Source organism: Helicoverpa zea, chromosome 28 (genome assembly GCF_022581195.2).
Source record: "Helicoverpa zea isolate HzStark_Cry1AcR chromosome 28, ilHelZeax1.1, whole genome shotgun sequence".
Taxonomy (NCBI): Eukaryota; Metazoa; Arthropoda; class Insecta; order Lepidoptera; family Noctuidae; genus Helicoverpa; species Helicoverpa zea.
In genome coordinates, this window is record NC_061479.1 from 5,936,159 (window position 1) to 5,954,017 (window position 17,859).

At 39.4% G+C, this 17,859-nt stretch overlaps 1 protein-coding gene across 1 annotated transcript; it reads right to left on the reverse strand.

Moving 5' to 3' along the window:
• Positions 1-1,412: 1,412 nt before the first annotated feature.
• On the reverse strand, positions 1,413-11,031 carry LOC124643808 (importin subunit alpha-1-like). Its single transcript, XM_047182908.1, has 11 exons — positions 10,875-11,031; positions 9,932-10,079; positions 9,072-9,219; positions 8,334-8,415; positions 7,744-7,961; positions 6,581-6,672; positions 6,067-6,245; positions 5,239-5,432; positions 4,403-4,574; positions 3,719-3,820; positions 1,413-3,041 (listed from the first exon to the last, which is right to left on the reverse strand). Exons 1-11 carry the CDS (start codon positions 10,935-10,937, stop codon positions 2,913-2,915), a joined length of 1,527 nt encoding a protein of 508 aa, XP_047038864.1. The 5' UTR covers positions 10,938-11,031; the 3' UTR covers positions 1,413-2,912.
• Positions 11,032-17,859: the final 6,828 nt, after the last annotated feature.

The window sequence follows — 17,859 nt, forward strand, 5'->3', positions numbered from 1 at the left end:
AGTGCTTGGATATACTCAGCGGTGCCTGGATCTAAGAAAGTTCGATGTAACTGGTGGTGTCTTCTCTCTAATAATGAACAATTCTATTTTGTCAGAAGTTACAGAAAGTATGAAAATCGAACATCACGAAAAGAAATTGAAAACATGAAATTGAAAAAATCTATAAAATGTTTTATTTAATTTTGCTATAACTTTTTTTTGGCATTATATTTTTTTTACTTTCATAACAAAAAATGTTCTATATTTAACGGGCTATCTAGCCATATAGGTCTCGTTCGTGGTGGACATTTGGACCGGAATCGCCCATTGTCCTTTAAAGTCATTAATATATTTGACATTTATTTAACCTGAGAAGGTATGTATACCTTCTGTGTTACTGTGTTCTGACTTTATGTGGCTCTGAATCTAGTAATCCAATTTGAAACAATTATTTCACTGTTGGAAAGCTACACTCTTCATGAGTAACACAATGTTGGTGGAGCATATTTTCTCCCAGTATGGGCTGTAGTTAGTTAGAAAAAATTAAACTACTGTAATTGAATTATTATCGATTAATACAAATCTCATGGGAAAAAAATATTTTTTATCAACGATTTTCAACTAAATACCAATTTTTCTTTTGTAATAATTGTTTCATATTTTCTGTTTCAGGCAACAACTAGAAAAACTGAAGGAACACAACAAAGCCTAGATTAACTTAGCATAACTTTGTCTAGATTTAAGTTAAAGTACTAATATGTAATAAATTCCTGGTGAAACTCTCAACATGGTATTTTTATTCAGTTCTAAAATAAGGGTAGTCAGAAATCTGGGGCACGATTCTACTAATTGTACTTAAGCGACAGATCCAATCACGACTCAATTACGATTGAAGCGCATGTGGCATTCCACTATTTTTTCGTTTTTATCCACGTTTTTATCCATTTCTGTGATTCAATAATGAGTCATACTGTCTGCAAATTATTTACAATTGCAATATTTTTGTAGAGCAGATTACCATATAGACCAAATGGCAGGACCAATCGCAAATCAATCAAATGTCATTGGAATACGATTGGTATTATGTTAGTAGCAGAATGCCCGCTAAGGTTAAAACTGCTATTTCGATTCTATTTTGACATTAATGACTTAGCAGAATCGAGCCCCTGAAAGTCTGGCAATCAGTCTTGCAATGGGTGTTGCCCGGGTAAGGCCCAGTGGTAGGCAGTCGCTCCTTATGGCACACTGGTACTCAGCTGCATCCGGTAAGAATGGAAGCCAACCACAACATAGTTGGGAAAAGCCTAGGCAGATGATGATTTATTATTCCATTTTCATTCTCAAAGATTGTTAACATATTTTATTTATAGCTGTTTGCAGTTTACTCTTGTAGATATCAAATTAGTGACTTGAGATGAATTAAAACTACAAAATTACGAAAAATAACACGTTTAATATAAAAAAAAAAACTTACAACAATAACTATAAGAATTTCAGTTCTGATAAGCTCGAAAATTGATCAACACATTTCAAAAATTTTGACATATATTGAGTTTTATAAGTATTTTCGAATATAAGTAAAAAAAGGCACTATTTTGTATCAAAAGCACTTTCTACTTTATAATAGAACGTGGTTTTAAAAAGTACCGGGGTTTAGAACTTCAACTTTGTTCTAGACGGTGATTAATACCTAGTACTTTTTTAAGACCACATTATATAAGGTAGCAAAAATAATTATTTCTAAAAAGTTATCAAAAATCAGTTTTATAATGAAGTTAAGCTAAAAATTGGTCCCTAAATGATTTTTCAGCCTTTTTATAACATGAAACAGAAAATGACAAATGGATGACAATCTCCTTCTATTCGTGAAGTTGGTTAAACTGATAAAAATATGGAATGATAACTGTATTGAGAAGAAAATACTGGTACTCGGCTGCATCCGGTTAGACTGGAAGCTGATCCCAACATGTAAAACAGCTAGACATTTATGACAATGTATGGGAAAAAAGACATGATATGAACAGAAATATATTGGCAAGAAGATGATGAATTTCACTAAATTATGCATGAACTTATATTTAAATTATTATCTCACTAAAGGTAGAATCAAGACCAGCTTGATATTTTGGTTAAATTAGGAATAAACATACAGGATTCCTCTATCCTACCACAACTTAACAAATTGAAAAACTTAAAAATAATTTCTGAAATACAGATGTTTTTAAAAGTTGTCAATATGGATAAAACAAAATGATTTTCTTATTGTATATTTTTTTTCTATTTTTTGTACTGTAACGAGAGTTTATTATAACTAAAGGTTTGATAACTACTCTCTAAATACATTTGCACTCAATAGGCCAAGACTCCACAGAAGCAGAGCGTAGAACATTTTAAATAACCAATGGAATTTCGTGTTACAAACACTGCTGCGATTAATAAAATAATATGTGGAAGTTGGTATTTGGATATTTTTTATTAATCATGCTAATGCTGAACAGATTTTGATACAGCTTTAACTCAGAATAACATATAGACTAACAGCCTTACTTATAAAAATCTCTAATCATCTTCTAAGCATCATTTTAACTAATTACTACTCAAAGCCTTAAGTAGTGATTAAATGTTAGTTAAGACATGCTTAAGCAACGTTTATAAGTAAGGCTGTTAATGTTATCGGAGCGGGAAGGAGTTACACGTATATTTATATTATATCATACTAGCTTCTACACGCGGTTTCGCCCGCGTCCCGGATGGTGACAAAAATTATCCTATATCCTCCCGGGTCTAGGCTACCTCCCCTCTAATTTTCAGCTTAAGCCGTTCAGCCATTCTTGAGTTATAAAACACTACTTTCTTTTATATAGGTATATAGATTTAGAGAGTAGTAACAAAAGTTTTTTCTTACAAACTACAGTTATTTATAAGCTTATGAACTAAAAGTTAATATTCTGATTGCCAGTGGTTCCGAATTGATATTCTGCTTCCGTCTGCTCGGGCTGAGCGATCGGGTCGTCAGTCTCGCCGAAATATGTGTCTAAGATGTGCAGGACTTTCTTGTAAATCTGTGGAGAGAAAACATTTGTATTATTTATCATTACTAACTAGTTCTTGCCTGCGGTTTCATCAGCATCCCGTGCTCGGCTAAAATATAGCCTATATCTATACTAATATTACAAAGAGGAAAACTTTGTTTATATGTTGGGTTGTAATGGATAAACTCAAAAACTACTGGACCGATTTTAAATACTCTTTCGCCATTAGAAAGCTATATTATCTGCGAGTAACATAGGCTATATTTTATCCCGGTGCGGGCAGTAGCTCCCACGGGACGCGGGTGAAACCGCGGGAAAACGGCTAGTCATCTATATTAATATAATAATGAGGAATCATTCTCTGGTTGTTTCTTCGCACCCTAATGACTCCACTCGACTCCAAAACTAAAGCACCAATTTGAAAAGTTCTTTCACATTCAAGAAGCTTTGCTATACCCATAACATCTATATTCTATCCCGGTACGGGAAATAATTTCCCAGGGACGACGGAAACGATAAAGTTTTAACGCCCCATAGGAACTTCTGCCCATACCCAGACAAAATACAGAGTTACTCGAAAATAGTATGGCTTCCCAACAGTAAAGGATTTTTTCTAATTTACTTCAATAGTTTTCCAGCCTTCAAGGTACAAACAAACAGAAAAATGATTCCTCTATATTAGTACAGATTTAAATGGAATAACATACCTGTTCATTTTCATGCTGTTGTAAGTTTTCGATTTGGTCCAAAGCACCAATCTCTTCAAGTCTCATGCACAGAGGGTCTACTTGACCATATTTCACAGCCGCCTAGAAAATAAAGATAAATAATTAAAGAAATGATTATAAAAACATCGTGTTTGGAGGGTACGATAAACTGTAGGTAAGGGCTGTCATTTGGTAGTCATTAAGGGCAAAAGCCAAAAAGTCTGACAACAAGCCTGGGTAACTGAGTTGAGGTCAGACAGGCAGTCGCTTCTTGTTCACATCCAGTTAGACTGGGAGCCAGCCCAAACATAGTTGGGAAAAGGCTAGGCAGATTATGATGATTATATAAACTGCTTTCATTGGTCTAGTTGTCGTATAACGCGACTACTGTGCACGAGGTTTCGGGTTCGATTCGCCTTGAAGGTTTAGAAAATATCATAAAGCAGCCCGGAGCCTGAAATTTGGTGATTGATGCACCCATGCATCGGATGTAAACTTTTCGGCCGGTGGTGGCTTGTCGTCGCATCGCGCTATGAGAGTGAAGGAATAGTGAGTGCACCTGTGTCCAAGCAAATGTGCCTGCACTATAATATGTCCTGCGCAGCGCAGCTGATCTCCTCATAAGAGAACAGCCGCAGTGACAGACAAATTATTTCTAATTTTACATATACATATGTTATTTACCTGCAACAAGTTAGTAAGTCCATCCAACACAACAGAAATGGCTCTGTGGTCTGCAGCATGTAACAAAGAGCAGTAGGGCTCCAAGAATCCAGCGGTGATGAGGGCGTCTAGCTGCTCAGGAGTTCCGCCTAAGCAGAGGTTGGTGATCGCCCAGGCTGCTTCTTTTTGGCATCTGTGGAGATTTGAATGGGCTTGAGAAATGCATGTAAAAATCAAAGTAAATGTCATAATAGCAACTATTTAATCAATTGAAGCATTGTTTTAGTAACAAACAAAAATAGGGTTGAAATCAAACTCGTGGAAGGAGTAGTTAACGTCATATTAAAGGTGCAGATGGTATGTACTACATCTATGTGCTTTGTGTATGTTTTTTGTTTTGTGTATTCACTTATATACTTCCCATTTATGTACTCCCTTACATACTTCGCCTATATACATAGTTATTTGTACTACCTACGCAATCCGCTTACAAAATATCTTATAGTAGCTTCCGCTCACGGCTTCTCCCGCGTGGTGTGTTGATAAAAAGTAGCCAATGTGTTAATCCAGGGTATCTATCACCTATCTACATACCAAATTTCAACCCAATCGGTCCAGCCGTTTTTGCGTGATAGAATAACAAACGTACATCCGTACATTCTCACAAACTTTGACATTTATAATATTAGTAGGATTGTACTCCTTTTATGTATTCCTTACCTATGTACTCTATTACATATTACATACTTGGATTCGACTGGAAGCCGACCCCAAAATAGGTGGGACTGGTGGTACTACCTTAAGCTTCCTACTCTATGCACCTGTAATATGTTTAGGGAACCGGCTAGTCCACTCACTTGATATCCTCAGTGGCAAGCACATGCAGCAAATGCCCCAGCACTCCTCCCTGTATGGCTCGCTGGATCTGCTGCTGGGTGCCGGCGAGGATGTTGCTGACGGCCCAGGCGGCCTCCTTCATGAGCGACGGCTTGCCGCAGCGGAGGAGAGACATGATGGGGGGGAGGCAGCTGGCGTCTAGGCATCGGTCTGTCTGTGGAAGAAAGATACTCAAAGTCAAAGTCAAAAACGTTTATTGAAACTAGGCTAGTTTTTAGCACTTTTTCACGTCAAATTTACAAAAGGACAGCACCCCCAAAACGCCCCTCTTTCACCACTTCCTAGTGTTATGGCTGGGAAGCAGTGGTGAAGAATAAACTGTACTGTTTAACATATTGTGAAAATTCTGCTTTATTAAATACTGTTAACATGTTCATCTGCGATTATATTATTATTTGACTACATAGGCTAATATGATGATTTTACTTCAATGTTCTAGCTGGCTAGAAGATTGCCCATATACTTTTAAATATGTGTTTTTACCCAAAAGAAGGAGGTTCTCAATTTGCTAACCATTTGCCTAAGTCAGCGAAGCATAATTTACTTACATTACCATTTTAGAATGAAACATTGGTAGTCTGATCCCAGCATAGTGGGAAAAGGCTAGGCAAGTCATTTGGACAGCATACTCAACTACATCTAGTAACTTCTACTACATAGTTCATTACCTGTTCATCTGGTAGTTGGAAAAAGACAGTTTTGGGGTCAGTTAGACCGCTTTATCATGCACTCAGCTGCATCCGGTGACATCTACATACTTCGGAAATAGCTAGGCAGTTGGTGATTACCTGTTCATCAGAGCCAGTGAGCATGTTGCCGATAGACCTCAGTGCTGGGGTGCGGACTGCTGGGGACTTGTGCTCTAGCAATGCAATGACTCTGGGGAGTAGGTTGGGAGTCAGCTGGACTGCTTCTATGCGTTCGTTTGGCCCGTCTGTTAGGTAGGATAGGGCCCAGCATGCATCCGCTGTGGGAGAAATAAAGGTGTTAAGTTCAGGTCATAATGTAATAAAGAGGAATCATTTTTTTAAAGAAAGTAGTTAAAACCATGGGAAACATAGCACACAAGCTAGTAATCAACGACTTTAGTGAAATTTGAAAGACAAATTTACACTTTTTTTAGACAAGTGTTCAACACATGTTTAAGTTTTTTTAAAGCCGGAAGAGTTCATATGTTTGATTGTTCATTTGAACACACTAAACTCACAAACTGCATTAATAAAAGTAATTTTCCATACACATGGGGTTTTTTTGTTAGTGTGTGTATACAAGTACCCAGTAAAAAACTTCATTCTTTCTTACCCAAAACATCTTGATCGGCGATCTCCAAAAGCTCGGCTATGTAGGGCAAGGCGGGAGCCACGTAGTCGAATTTCACCAATGGGTTCTTGTTTCTGAAAGAAATATTTATTTATTGTAAGTATACAACGTTATTTTTTGTTTATGCGAAACCTGATACACCTATCTAGTATTTTTATGTAAAGAATCTATGTACGAAATTTCAAAACCGTATCATGAAAAATCACAAAGTTATAAGCTTGCTAAGTTACGGGACTGTCCGTAAAAATACATAATCACCACAAAACGCACACATGCCGCGCAACGCGATAGCACTGTGTGCTCGCGCCCGCTATGAACTCGCCGTGACCGCCGTTGTGCGAGAATAAATACCTATTTGTGGTGTCCAACATTCAAAGTTTTTTAGATAATTTGGGGAAAAAATATAACATGGTGTAAAAACTATTGGAATCGATTCAGTTACTGATTCTGAACAAACTATATTCAGGTTTCGCACAAACAAAAAATAACGTTGTATATGTTATTAAATAATGGCGTCCTAGCTGATTGTCAGGTAGGAAGATCAGCCAACTGCGCAGGACATATTATATTGCACGCACATTTGCTTGGACACAGGTGCACTCACTATTCCTTCACTCTCATAGCGCGATGGGACGACAACCCGACACACACCACCGGAGAGAGTCATCATCAATCACTAACTTCCAGACCCTGTGCTGCTTTGTGAAAGTTTCTATAACCCACATAGCGACAGCCCGACCCAGGGGTTGGGCGAGACATCGTGTACTGTGAAACCAATAGACCACCGAGGCAGTGGTTGTTTCTCACCTGCAGAAGTTGCTGTGAGTCCACACTGACTGGAGGCTGGTCATCAGAGGCAGTAGCACAGCTAGGGCTCCTAGAGACAGGTCTGGATCCCTATATCATCTCTCTCACCTGCAGAAGTTGCTGTAAGTCCCTCAGCTGGGTGGAACTGGTCATCAGAGGCAGCTAGGGCTCCCTGAGACAGCTCCAGAGCCCTATATCATCTCTCTCACCTGCAGAAGTTGCTGTAAATCCACACGGCTGTTCGCAGCTGGGTGGAAGTCGTGGAACTGGTCATCAGAGGCAGTAAGACAGCTAAGGCTCTCTGAGACAGCTCCGGAGCCCTATATCATCTCTCTCACCTGCAAAAGTTGCTGTAAGTCCACACGGCTGTTCTCAGCTGGGTGGAGGTGGTGGTACTGGTCATCAGAGGCAGTAAGACAGCTAGGGCTCCTTGGGACAGCACGGCGTCCCGGGTTTGTGGTCCGTCGCCAGCGATGTTGCCGAGAGCCCAGGCACATTGTTCGCCTACTATGCCGCCTTGGGCTAGGAGAGCGACTAGTTTGGGTATGGCTCCGCCCTATCGAAGTTAATAAGTAAGATTAAGTACACGATTAACCAAGAGTAGCAATTGAGACGGCCCTGCACCCAGGCCTTGAGCGTCCCTACGCAACTAACTTGTTATTTTTTGCTGTTCAACCACGAGATTAGTAAGTTTGCAACTATTTTGGAATTAGACTTACTTAGTACACAAATCTTAGATTTTTTTTAAGGGGAATTTTATCAGAAACTATTGAACCCAGTACATAATCTCATAGTAACATATGCTAGATTTTATCAGCATATGTGAAGATTTTGTCAGCATATGTGAAGAATTTTCCCCTTGGAATGGCCGAATCTGTAGGGAACAACTAAAAAAACACATTAATAATTAAAAAATATATAAACTTACATCAACAACAGCCATGGTGTGTTCATGGGTGCCGGAAGCAATGTTGGTGATCGCCCAGGCTGCTTCAAACTGAAGATCAGGGCTGCAAACAATTATATATTATTTAGAGACAGTCGCTCCTTGTGGCACACTGGTACTCAGCTGCATCCCCAACATAGTCGGGTAAAGGCCCAGGTGATGATGCTGTGAAACTACCCTTTAAATTAATTAATTCTAATAGGGTGCAGCTGAGTACCAGTGGGGCACATGGAGTGATTGCCTATCTGACATCCTCATGCCAGTTACCTATGGCACGACATTTTTCAGATTTTGGACCACCCCCTACAATCATCCTATCGTCATTTCTTAATGACACCCCCCCTTCTCCCAAAATTGACCAGTTTGACAAAATTAAAACAATGCAGATTTGAGAAAAATAGGGTATTATATGATTAAAACACTTGGCTATAGAATCACCTTTTATTATTTTTACTTTGGCAATAATCATTGATATAATATGATACCTATTCATATAATTAATATTATTATTCCCTAATTTTTACTTTTTTTTGGATAACTCCCACGGAGTTACTAGTTGTTCTGGAAGAATAAGAATACCCCCCCCCCCATCTATCATTTACCGTCATCCGCAGACCAACCGCCCCCCCTTGATGTTTTAGTTACAAACAGCTACCCTACATTTTGTTGATTATTGACTGTAAATTAACCATCATAATCATTAAATAAGTAGGCACTTACCAATCATCCCGATCCAAGGCATCCACCAAAGGCTTGATGACTCCAGCGCTGACCATCGGTGTGATGGGAGGGTTCTGCTCCTTGGAGAGCATGCGGCGAGCTGCCCGAGCTGATGCTGTGAGCGTTGGCAGGTCTGGGGCACGAAGACCTGTGGGAATGAAGTGGTGGAGAGAAATCACTACATAGTATAAAACAAAGTCACTTTTTCTGTCCCTATATCCCTTTGTACTCTTAAATCTTCGAAACTACACAACGGATTTTGATGTTTTTTTTCAATAGATAGAGTGATTAAAGAGGAACGTTTACATGTATAATGACATCCATTAAAAAGTGGGGAAATACTGTTATCCTGTGCGAAACCGGAGCGGGTCGCTAGTGTACAATAAAAAAACAAAAGTAAAATTGAAATAATGGTCATGTTATACATTATTGGGAATAATATATTATTGTTTGTCTCAATGAGGAGGCCCTTGCCAGGGCACACTGAACTTATGAGATATCTTCTAAATAGAAAAACAAATTCAGAATAAAAGATAAAAGTTAAGGATAGAGGGATTATGGATTGAAATGTGATTAATACAAATTGCTGTATGAAATGCAGTAATGGAAGTATTTTTAAGTCCTATGTAAAAAAAACCAGGGACGACGAAGAAACAGTTTCTTCTCTACTTAGTGTGATAGGTAATAATGACTTCATCTAACTTGCAATGACAATTTCATGTGTAAAAAATAAGTTGATTTCAAGCTATTTACATTTACAAAATAAATATAGAGGTAATTTATCAATACTAGGAACTTTTTCCCAAAGTAGTACTTACAAAGTAGTCCCTCAGTACATGTTCAGTAGCTCTACAACTCACCTTGCACAATCTCTGCAGGAGTGAAGACTTTCTCATTATCCTGGCCCTCCCCGGCCTCCGGGGACATCGCCCTTCTCTTGAGGATCTGTTCATCGCGAGCCTGCTTGCGGAGAGCCACACTGAGCTCTGCACGTTTGCGACGGAGATCCTGTAGAAAATTTACGGGTTTTTAAAACTTCTGGTATATATTTATATCAATCAAAATAAAAAATCATTTATTCAAACTTGGCTGCAAGACAGCACTTTTTGAACGTCAGTAATTTACAAAAGATAGCCTCCAAAACGCCCGCCCTTCACCACTTCCTATGTGTTTTTGCTGGGAAGAAGAAGTGCGGCAACAAACTCCCCAGCAACACATGTCTGTCTGTAGTTAGAAGTGGAAAAGAAATCAAAATATATCAAATAAATCTAAAGATACAACAGTTTGTCTATACCAATTATTTAATAAGTTGCTGTACCATAAATAGTAGGTAGATTTAAGCTTACCTACTTCTGATATAATAATGAATGAATAATGTAGTACTTTAAAACAGCTGATTTTAGTCTTGGCCAATTTAATTTTCAAAATGGTTTGATGACTTTGTGAAACACCTGTTTTTGACTTCATGTGATACAAAATGTTACAGATTATTTCCTAAATTGTTAATAACGAATCTTAGAATATGTATACTTACATGATTGATATAAAATTTACAAGAAAAAAAAATAAAGTTAGGAGTAGGTAAGCATGATAAAGAAATTAAAATATTTTCTTTGTCAACTCAATATTCTGTGGTACAAACGTTAATTAAAACAAGACCCTGTGTAAAACGATTAAATAAAAGAATAACTAGCAACTAAGATTCATATTTAAAAGATATTTCAAAAGTAAAATGTGCTCTGCGAAAAAAGAACATCGTTCGATATTCGAACAAAGAATTTTGAAATCGATGCATTTACTTACTGTTGTTCCATGTCCTGCGCTTTTGTACGACGACAAACGTGAAGAATGAGTTTTTTCAGACATTATGATTATTAGAAATTGAATTAATTATAATCAAAAGCAAATCGTGTGAGAAACGACCAACTTTTTATTTCAAAAGATAAACGGACGGAAATCAAACGAAATAATTTGAATGTGACATTGAAATTGACTGGGTTGCCAACATTGATAATGGAATTGTTTGTATGATTTAATTATTATTTCAATGTCGAATTGCATAGATTTTTTATTTGTTTTTACAGCTGCAATTTAAAACGGAAATATCACATATTGTTACTTTTATATTCTGGACTAATAAAAGTTTACAACGAAAACATTTTCATGATATTTTTATACTGGCAACTTACAGTAGGAAAATAAAAATATATTTTGCTTTTTGTAATGTTGGTATTTTTAAATTAGTGAAAAGAAAAATGAATCGATACATTATTCTGAAAGTATCGATATTCGGTTTCAAGGTTGACCACTTTAGTGATCCGATTGTCAATGTCAAAATTGAAATTTGACAGAATTTGACATAGGATTCTACTATTATCACAAAAATGTGATTACCGAAGGCATGATTAGATTATATCTTTGCTTTTACAATATCTTAACTCCCTAATCATTTGCAATACAATTTCATTAATGCAATCAGAAAATAATGGGTTAATCTACCAATTTAATCAATTCAAAGATTGCAATTTCAAGGATGTGTTTCAAACCTGTAATTATGTATCTTAAAAAAGAATGTTAATGCTAATAGCATTGCATTAAAATTACAATCGACGTCACAACGACATGTGCCGAATGCATTTTAACATCATACAAAAATAAAACAGAACAATGGCCAATTAAAATTTATAAACGGATTCTCGCCACAGAGTGTCTTTGGTTAGCACGTGTGCCTAGAATTTTCAGCTGTTTTAAGTGTTTTGGTGAACTTTTGTGACTTAGTTTTGTGTTTGTGTGTTGTCTTTTTGTTTGTTACCAGTGGTGTGTTGTTATTTCGGTAACTAACCAGTTTTTTACAAGCATAATGGATCAAAATAAACCCCCCGATCCCGATCCTCCCGACATCTCTGCATATGCTCCACTTTCCCCCAACTATCCGCTTTCCCAACTCGCTGATGTTGCTTGCAGCATCGCGGACTCCCAGACCCTATCAACCTCGAATACCAGGAAACGCTCCGGAGATGATGCCAACATTGGCGTGTCAACCCCGCCATCAAAACAACAAAGAAACCTAGTTGGCCGCAGCAGGTACTCTGCTACTGATAAGGCACCTTTTATCGTTCATGTCTCTCGATTGGAGCCCCAGCCTAACGCCGGTACCTCTCTACACCCTGTTACTTTCGGAATATTCCTACAAAAACATAACATTACCAATGTTGTCCGTGATGGTGTTAAAAAAGTTGGTAGGAACCGTGTGTCTGTAGAGTTTAAATCCCCTCAGGATGCAAACTCATTTATTATCAACAGCATTTTACATAAGAACTGCTATGTTGCCTCTATCCCCACTTTTAATATAACTAGGATGGGTGTTGTGACTGGTGTTCCCACAGATTTAAATGAAGAGGAAGCCCAAAAATACTTGCAGGTCCCTTCAGGTTGTGGTGAAATCCTGAAAGTTCGTCGCATAAGCAGGAAAGTAGTTATTGATGGAGTGACTGTATTCAAGGCAACAGAGACATGTGTACTTACCTTTGATGGCCAAGTATTACCTCAAAGAGTATTTTGTTGTTACACCTCCCTTCCGGTTCAGCAATATGTTTATCCCACCATCCAGTGCCGTAAGTGCTGCAGGTTTGGTCATGTGGAACTAGTGTGTCGGTCCAAGCCTCGCTGCAGTAAGTGCGGCCATGATCACCCTGGTGATGGTTGCAGCACTTCTGAGGCGGAGGCATTCTGTGTGCTCTGCTCGGGGAATCATTTTGCAAATAGCAAATCATGCCCCGAGTTGGGTAGACAGAAGGCCATTAAGACGGTTATGGCTGAGAAGTCCCTTTCATATGCTGAAGCTAGCAAATCTGTCCCACTTACTTCTCGCAATTATGCTAATGCTGCAAAAGCTATTCCCGTCCCCACTCAGTCATACCGCAAAACTGTTTTCCTTAAGCCAAAGACCCATGCCCCTCTATCTCCCTCTTATGATAAAGCTGCCCATCAGCAGATTATTAACTCCCCTGCACCTTCACAGCCTGATGGCTGCGCTCTGAATAACCCATTCATTGATAGTAATGTTTCCTCAATAATAGATATACTTATTAAACTTCTTTCTACAATTCTATCCACCAATAATACCCAATTACCGTCCAACGTTGCCTACCAACTAACTAACCTTTTATCAAATATTAGAAATGGCGCCTCGCCAAGTATTCCTTCAATGGAATGTGAGGAGCGTGTGGCATAAAAAGCACGACCTCATATTCCTCCTCAATAAATTCAAGCCTCTGGCTTGCTCTGTAGCTGAGACTTGGCTCACCCCGAGTCTCAGTTTTAATATACCACTATTTAATATTCTCAGATGTGACAGATCTGATGGCTATGGAGGGTCGGCTCTCCTTGTTAATAATCGTGTCCCCCTCTCCACCTTGACTCTTCCGGTTCTGGATGGTGATATGAATATAGTTGCGTGTAGAATTGAGGGTATCACTGTTTTATCCGTGTATATTTCCCATCCTCAGCGTAGGTTTTTAACCACCATTAGGGACATTTTGAATAACATAGTGGGACCTGTGCTCGTCATGGGTGACTTCAACTGTCACCACTTTAGATGGGGTTCCAATCGTTGTGATTCGTTTGGGGAAGGTTTAGTAGAAATCTTGGATGATTTTGACCTTTGCATCTTAAATGATGGTAGCCCTACTCGTAGATCCCTTCCAGGACAGCAAAAGAGTTGTGTAGACCTCACATTCTGTTCAGTAGAGTTGGCGGCATCAATTCATTGGGAATGTACTACTCTGACGCATGGTAGCGACCATTACCCCATTGTTGTAACTTTAATTAATAAAACCTTTTTAGAGAAAACGTCTCCTCCACTATTGAAGTACAACTTGTCCAAACCTGATTGGTCGAGGTTTGCATCTTTACTGGAGGAGAAAATTAGTATGCTTCCAAATTTAACTTCAAGTTTTCAAGATTCTTCTGGTCACTGCCATGCTAAGAGCTGCTACGATGGCTTTATCTCGGCCATTACCTCAAGCGCAGACTCTACCTTTCCGTTGCGCAACTGTGCCAGAAATAAAATCCCGTCACCCCCGTGGTGGGATCAAGAATGCACATCGGTTATTAAAGAAAGAAAAGAGGCCGAAAAACAGTACAATGATGCGATGAATAGCGACAATCTTATACGGTACAGACGAGTGTTAGCTCAATCTCGGCGGCTTCTTCGCAAGAAGAAACGCCGCGGTTGGGTTAAGTTTTGCACTTCTCTATCCCCTTCCACTCCCATTTCAGCAGTTTGGAAGAGCATTAATCGTTTCAGGCGAGGCTGCTCCCCATCTATCTCTTCCCCTATCTCGAGAGAAACTGCTGAATCCTTTTTTGACAAAATAGCTCCAGCCTATGTTCCTTCTTCCTCAGAACTTCTGCTCCCGCCTGTAAATATTGTGGATGATCCTATGAATGAACCATTTTCGTTAGAGGAACTTGATACGGTATTACGTCATGTTAGGGATTCCGCCCCAGGCATAGACGGCATACCGTACTCATTTGCAGTTCATTTTGGTTTTGAAGCAAAAAAATATTTTTTAGGAATAATAAATTATTGCTATCAATTTGGTTGGGTTCCTGAACAGTGGAAAGCTCAGATAGTAATTCCCCTTTTGAAGCCCGGCAAGACTGCTGATGATCCGAATGGCCTTAGACCAATTGCTTTGTCCTCAGTGTTGGCCAAGATATTGGAACATTTAATTAAAAATAGACTTGAGTGGTTGGTGGAGTCTAGGGATCTACTGCCGAGTAGTCAGTTTGGCTTTAGAAAGGGGCTTAGCACCATGGACAGTGTGGCAATTTTGGTTACTGATATCCGTACAGCCTTTTCCAAAAATGAATCCGCTGTAGCCACTTTCCTTGACATCTCTTCCGCATACGACAGCGTCCTTCTTCCAGTTCTCAGGCAAAAATTGCAACAGCTGAGGATTCCGGGTAAGATGGTACAATGTATATGCGCACTCCTCATGTCTCGCTCTTTGATGCTCAGAGTGCAGGGGGAGGTATTTGAGGTGAGACAGACGTGGAAGGGCCTTCCCCAAGGCTCAGTTCTAAGCCCCCTACTATACAACCTGTATACAGCAGACATTGGCTCCTGCCTTAATGCTGACTGCCACCTTTTACAATACGCTGACGATCTAGTGTTGTATGTAGTTAATCCATCTATTACGGACGCTGCCTCATCTCTCTGTCTCTCCCTGGACTCTCTGCACACATGGCTTTTGGACCATGGTCTCTCGTTATCCGCCCCAAAAAGCTCGGTAGTGATTTTTTCCCGAAAACGACTGATCCCTCAGGTCTCAGTTAACATTCAAGGACAAGATATTCCCATAGGTAACAAATCAAAATTTTTAGGCGTTTTCTTAGACTCAAAATTATCCGGGATTCACCACTTTAATTATTTGATCAAAAGATGCGAAAGAGCAATCTCCATCCTAAAAGCTCTCGCTGGTGTCTGGTGGGGGGCCCATCCCTTCACTATGAAACTGGTCTACAATGCCTTAGTCCGCAGTATCCTGGACTATGGGTCACACTTGGTGATTCCAAGCAACAAAGGTGCCTTGGCCGGTTTAGATAGGATTCAGTCTCAATGCCTTCGAATCATCTCAGGTTGCATGAAGTCGTCGCCTATTAACGCCTTGCAGGTCGAATGCGCTGAACCTCCTTTAGCCCTGAGACGTCAGTACCTCGCTTCCCGTTTCCTATCCAGGGTTATTCCCAAGTCATCTCACCCCCTCATCCCAAAACTCAGAGAGCTTGACACTCTTTGTCACAGCTCCAAATATTGGGAACACAAAGAAATCCCCCTATTCCTAAAAGCATATCGGTTTTTTCAAAATTTAGAATCCCCCATTGCTCCACATCCCAGACTTCCTTTATTTAATTACCCTTATGAAGTACTTTGCTTCACCCCTAAAATATTCTATAACATTGGCATATCCAAAAACTCCCCATCTGCAAATTCGGCCTTTAATGCGGTTTTGGGTGAACGATGGATTGGGTTTCAAAAGTTCTTCACGGATGCTTCCAAATCAAATGGTGGCTGTACTGGAGCCGCGGTTTACTATCAGAACTCTAAAATAATTTTGAAATTCAGATGTCCGAAGGAGTCTTCAGTATTTACAGGCGAGTGTGTGGCACTATTGGAAGCTTGTCGTTTTATAGAGTCCCATGAGATTAGCTGTGGAGTTATCTTTACTGACTCCCTTAGCTGTCTCCAAGCCATATCCCAGAATCCCTTTAGAACTAAACTCCATTGTCCTATTGTCCTGGATATTAAAAAGTCCCTTTTCTCCTGCACTAGGCAAGAGAAAGAAGTACACTTAGTCTGGATCCCTAGCCACTGCGGTATAGCGGGCAATGAATGTGCCGATGCATTGGCCAAAGATGCGTGTTCATCTGAGTCCGCTGATCTTGCACACTTCTCCCTTCAAGGGCATGACCTGCTAAACCTCCCTAAATTGAGTCTTGAGACCTCGTGGCAGGAATGGTGGAACATCTCAGGCAAAAGGAAGGGTAGCTCTTATTTCGCCATTCAACCGGTTGTAAAACCAAAACCGTGGTTTTCAAATTTCAAAAGATACCCTAAACGGGTAATTTCAGTCATGTGCAGAATTCGGTTAGGTCACTGCTGTACACCGGTCTTTCTGCGCAAAATTCGGGTGCAGGATTCATCCCTCTGCGAGTGTGGACTGGATGAAGGTACCCTGGACCATATATTTTTTGACTGTCCTATCAACTCATCCTTTGATTTATATGGTCGTCTCCAAAAACTTAAAATTCCTCTCCCGACTAACTTCCGTTCCCTCCTATCCCACTCCTGTCCAGAACTGCTCCAGATGCTGTTGATGTTCATTAATCAAAACAATATTAAATTATAAATTGTGGCCTATATTTAGGCCACAGTTTGTATGGTTGTGGTATATATTATATGTTATGTGTTACTAACATTTTGTTGTTGTTTTTATATATGTAAATATATTTCTGTTTGTTTCAGTGCCGTCCTACTAACACATTAAGTTACACAAGATCGGCCACAGCACCATCTTAAATCAATATATATATATTTTTAAATTTATTTTAATTAAAAGCACTTCTTGCTTCTCATCCCACTTGTCATTGGCAGAATCGTCGAAATTGACATCGACACGGATTGCCATATACAAAAATAGAATAGAATAGAAAATTTATAAACACGATGCACATATTCAGCACGCAGGCATTATAACAAAAAGTGGAATGTTACAACTCAAACGTAACTCAATTACGGATGGAGACAAAGAAATTTATAGACTCAACTCTATTATTAATCAAACTGCATTGCGACTGCTTTCGCATCGTATTAATGCAGTCGAGATGAACATCCAAAAAAACGGTACTGAATAAAATAAGAAGAAGTAGGAGGCGCTCGCACGACAGATATTGAGTAGTGGGATGGGCCTAGCATGCGCAAAGACGTATTACTAAAAAAATAACTCGCTTTCCACTGTAATTAATGTATCTATCAGCCGACACTTTCATCTGGCGACCTCATATACGAAACGATCGTAAATTAACGTTATTAAAACAAGTTTACAAGCGTTCATGAACGTGTAATTACGCAAAACGTTACGCCGCTGGGCGTGACATCACAAATCAGTCCGGTCGGGCCGAAGACAACACGTCTGTGCGCCGTCCCTGTCCCTCGTGTGAGTTAGACAGGGACGGGGACACCAGGCAGGCCGGTGCTGATCGTATTCCGTCGAGGGTGTCG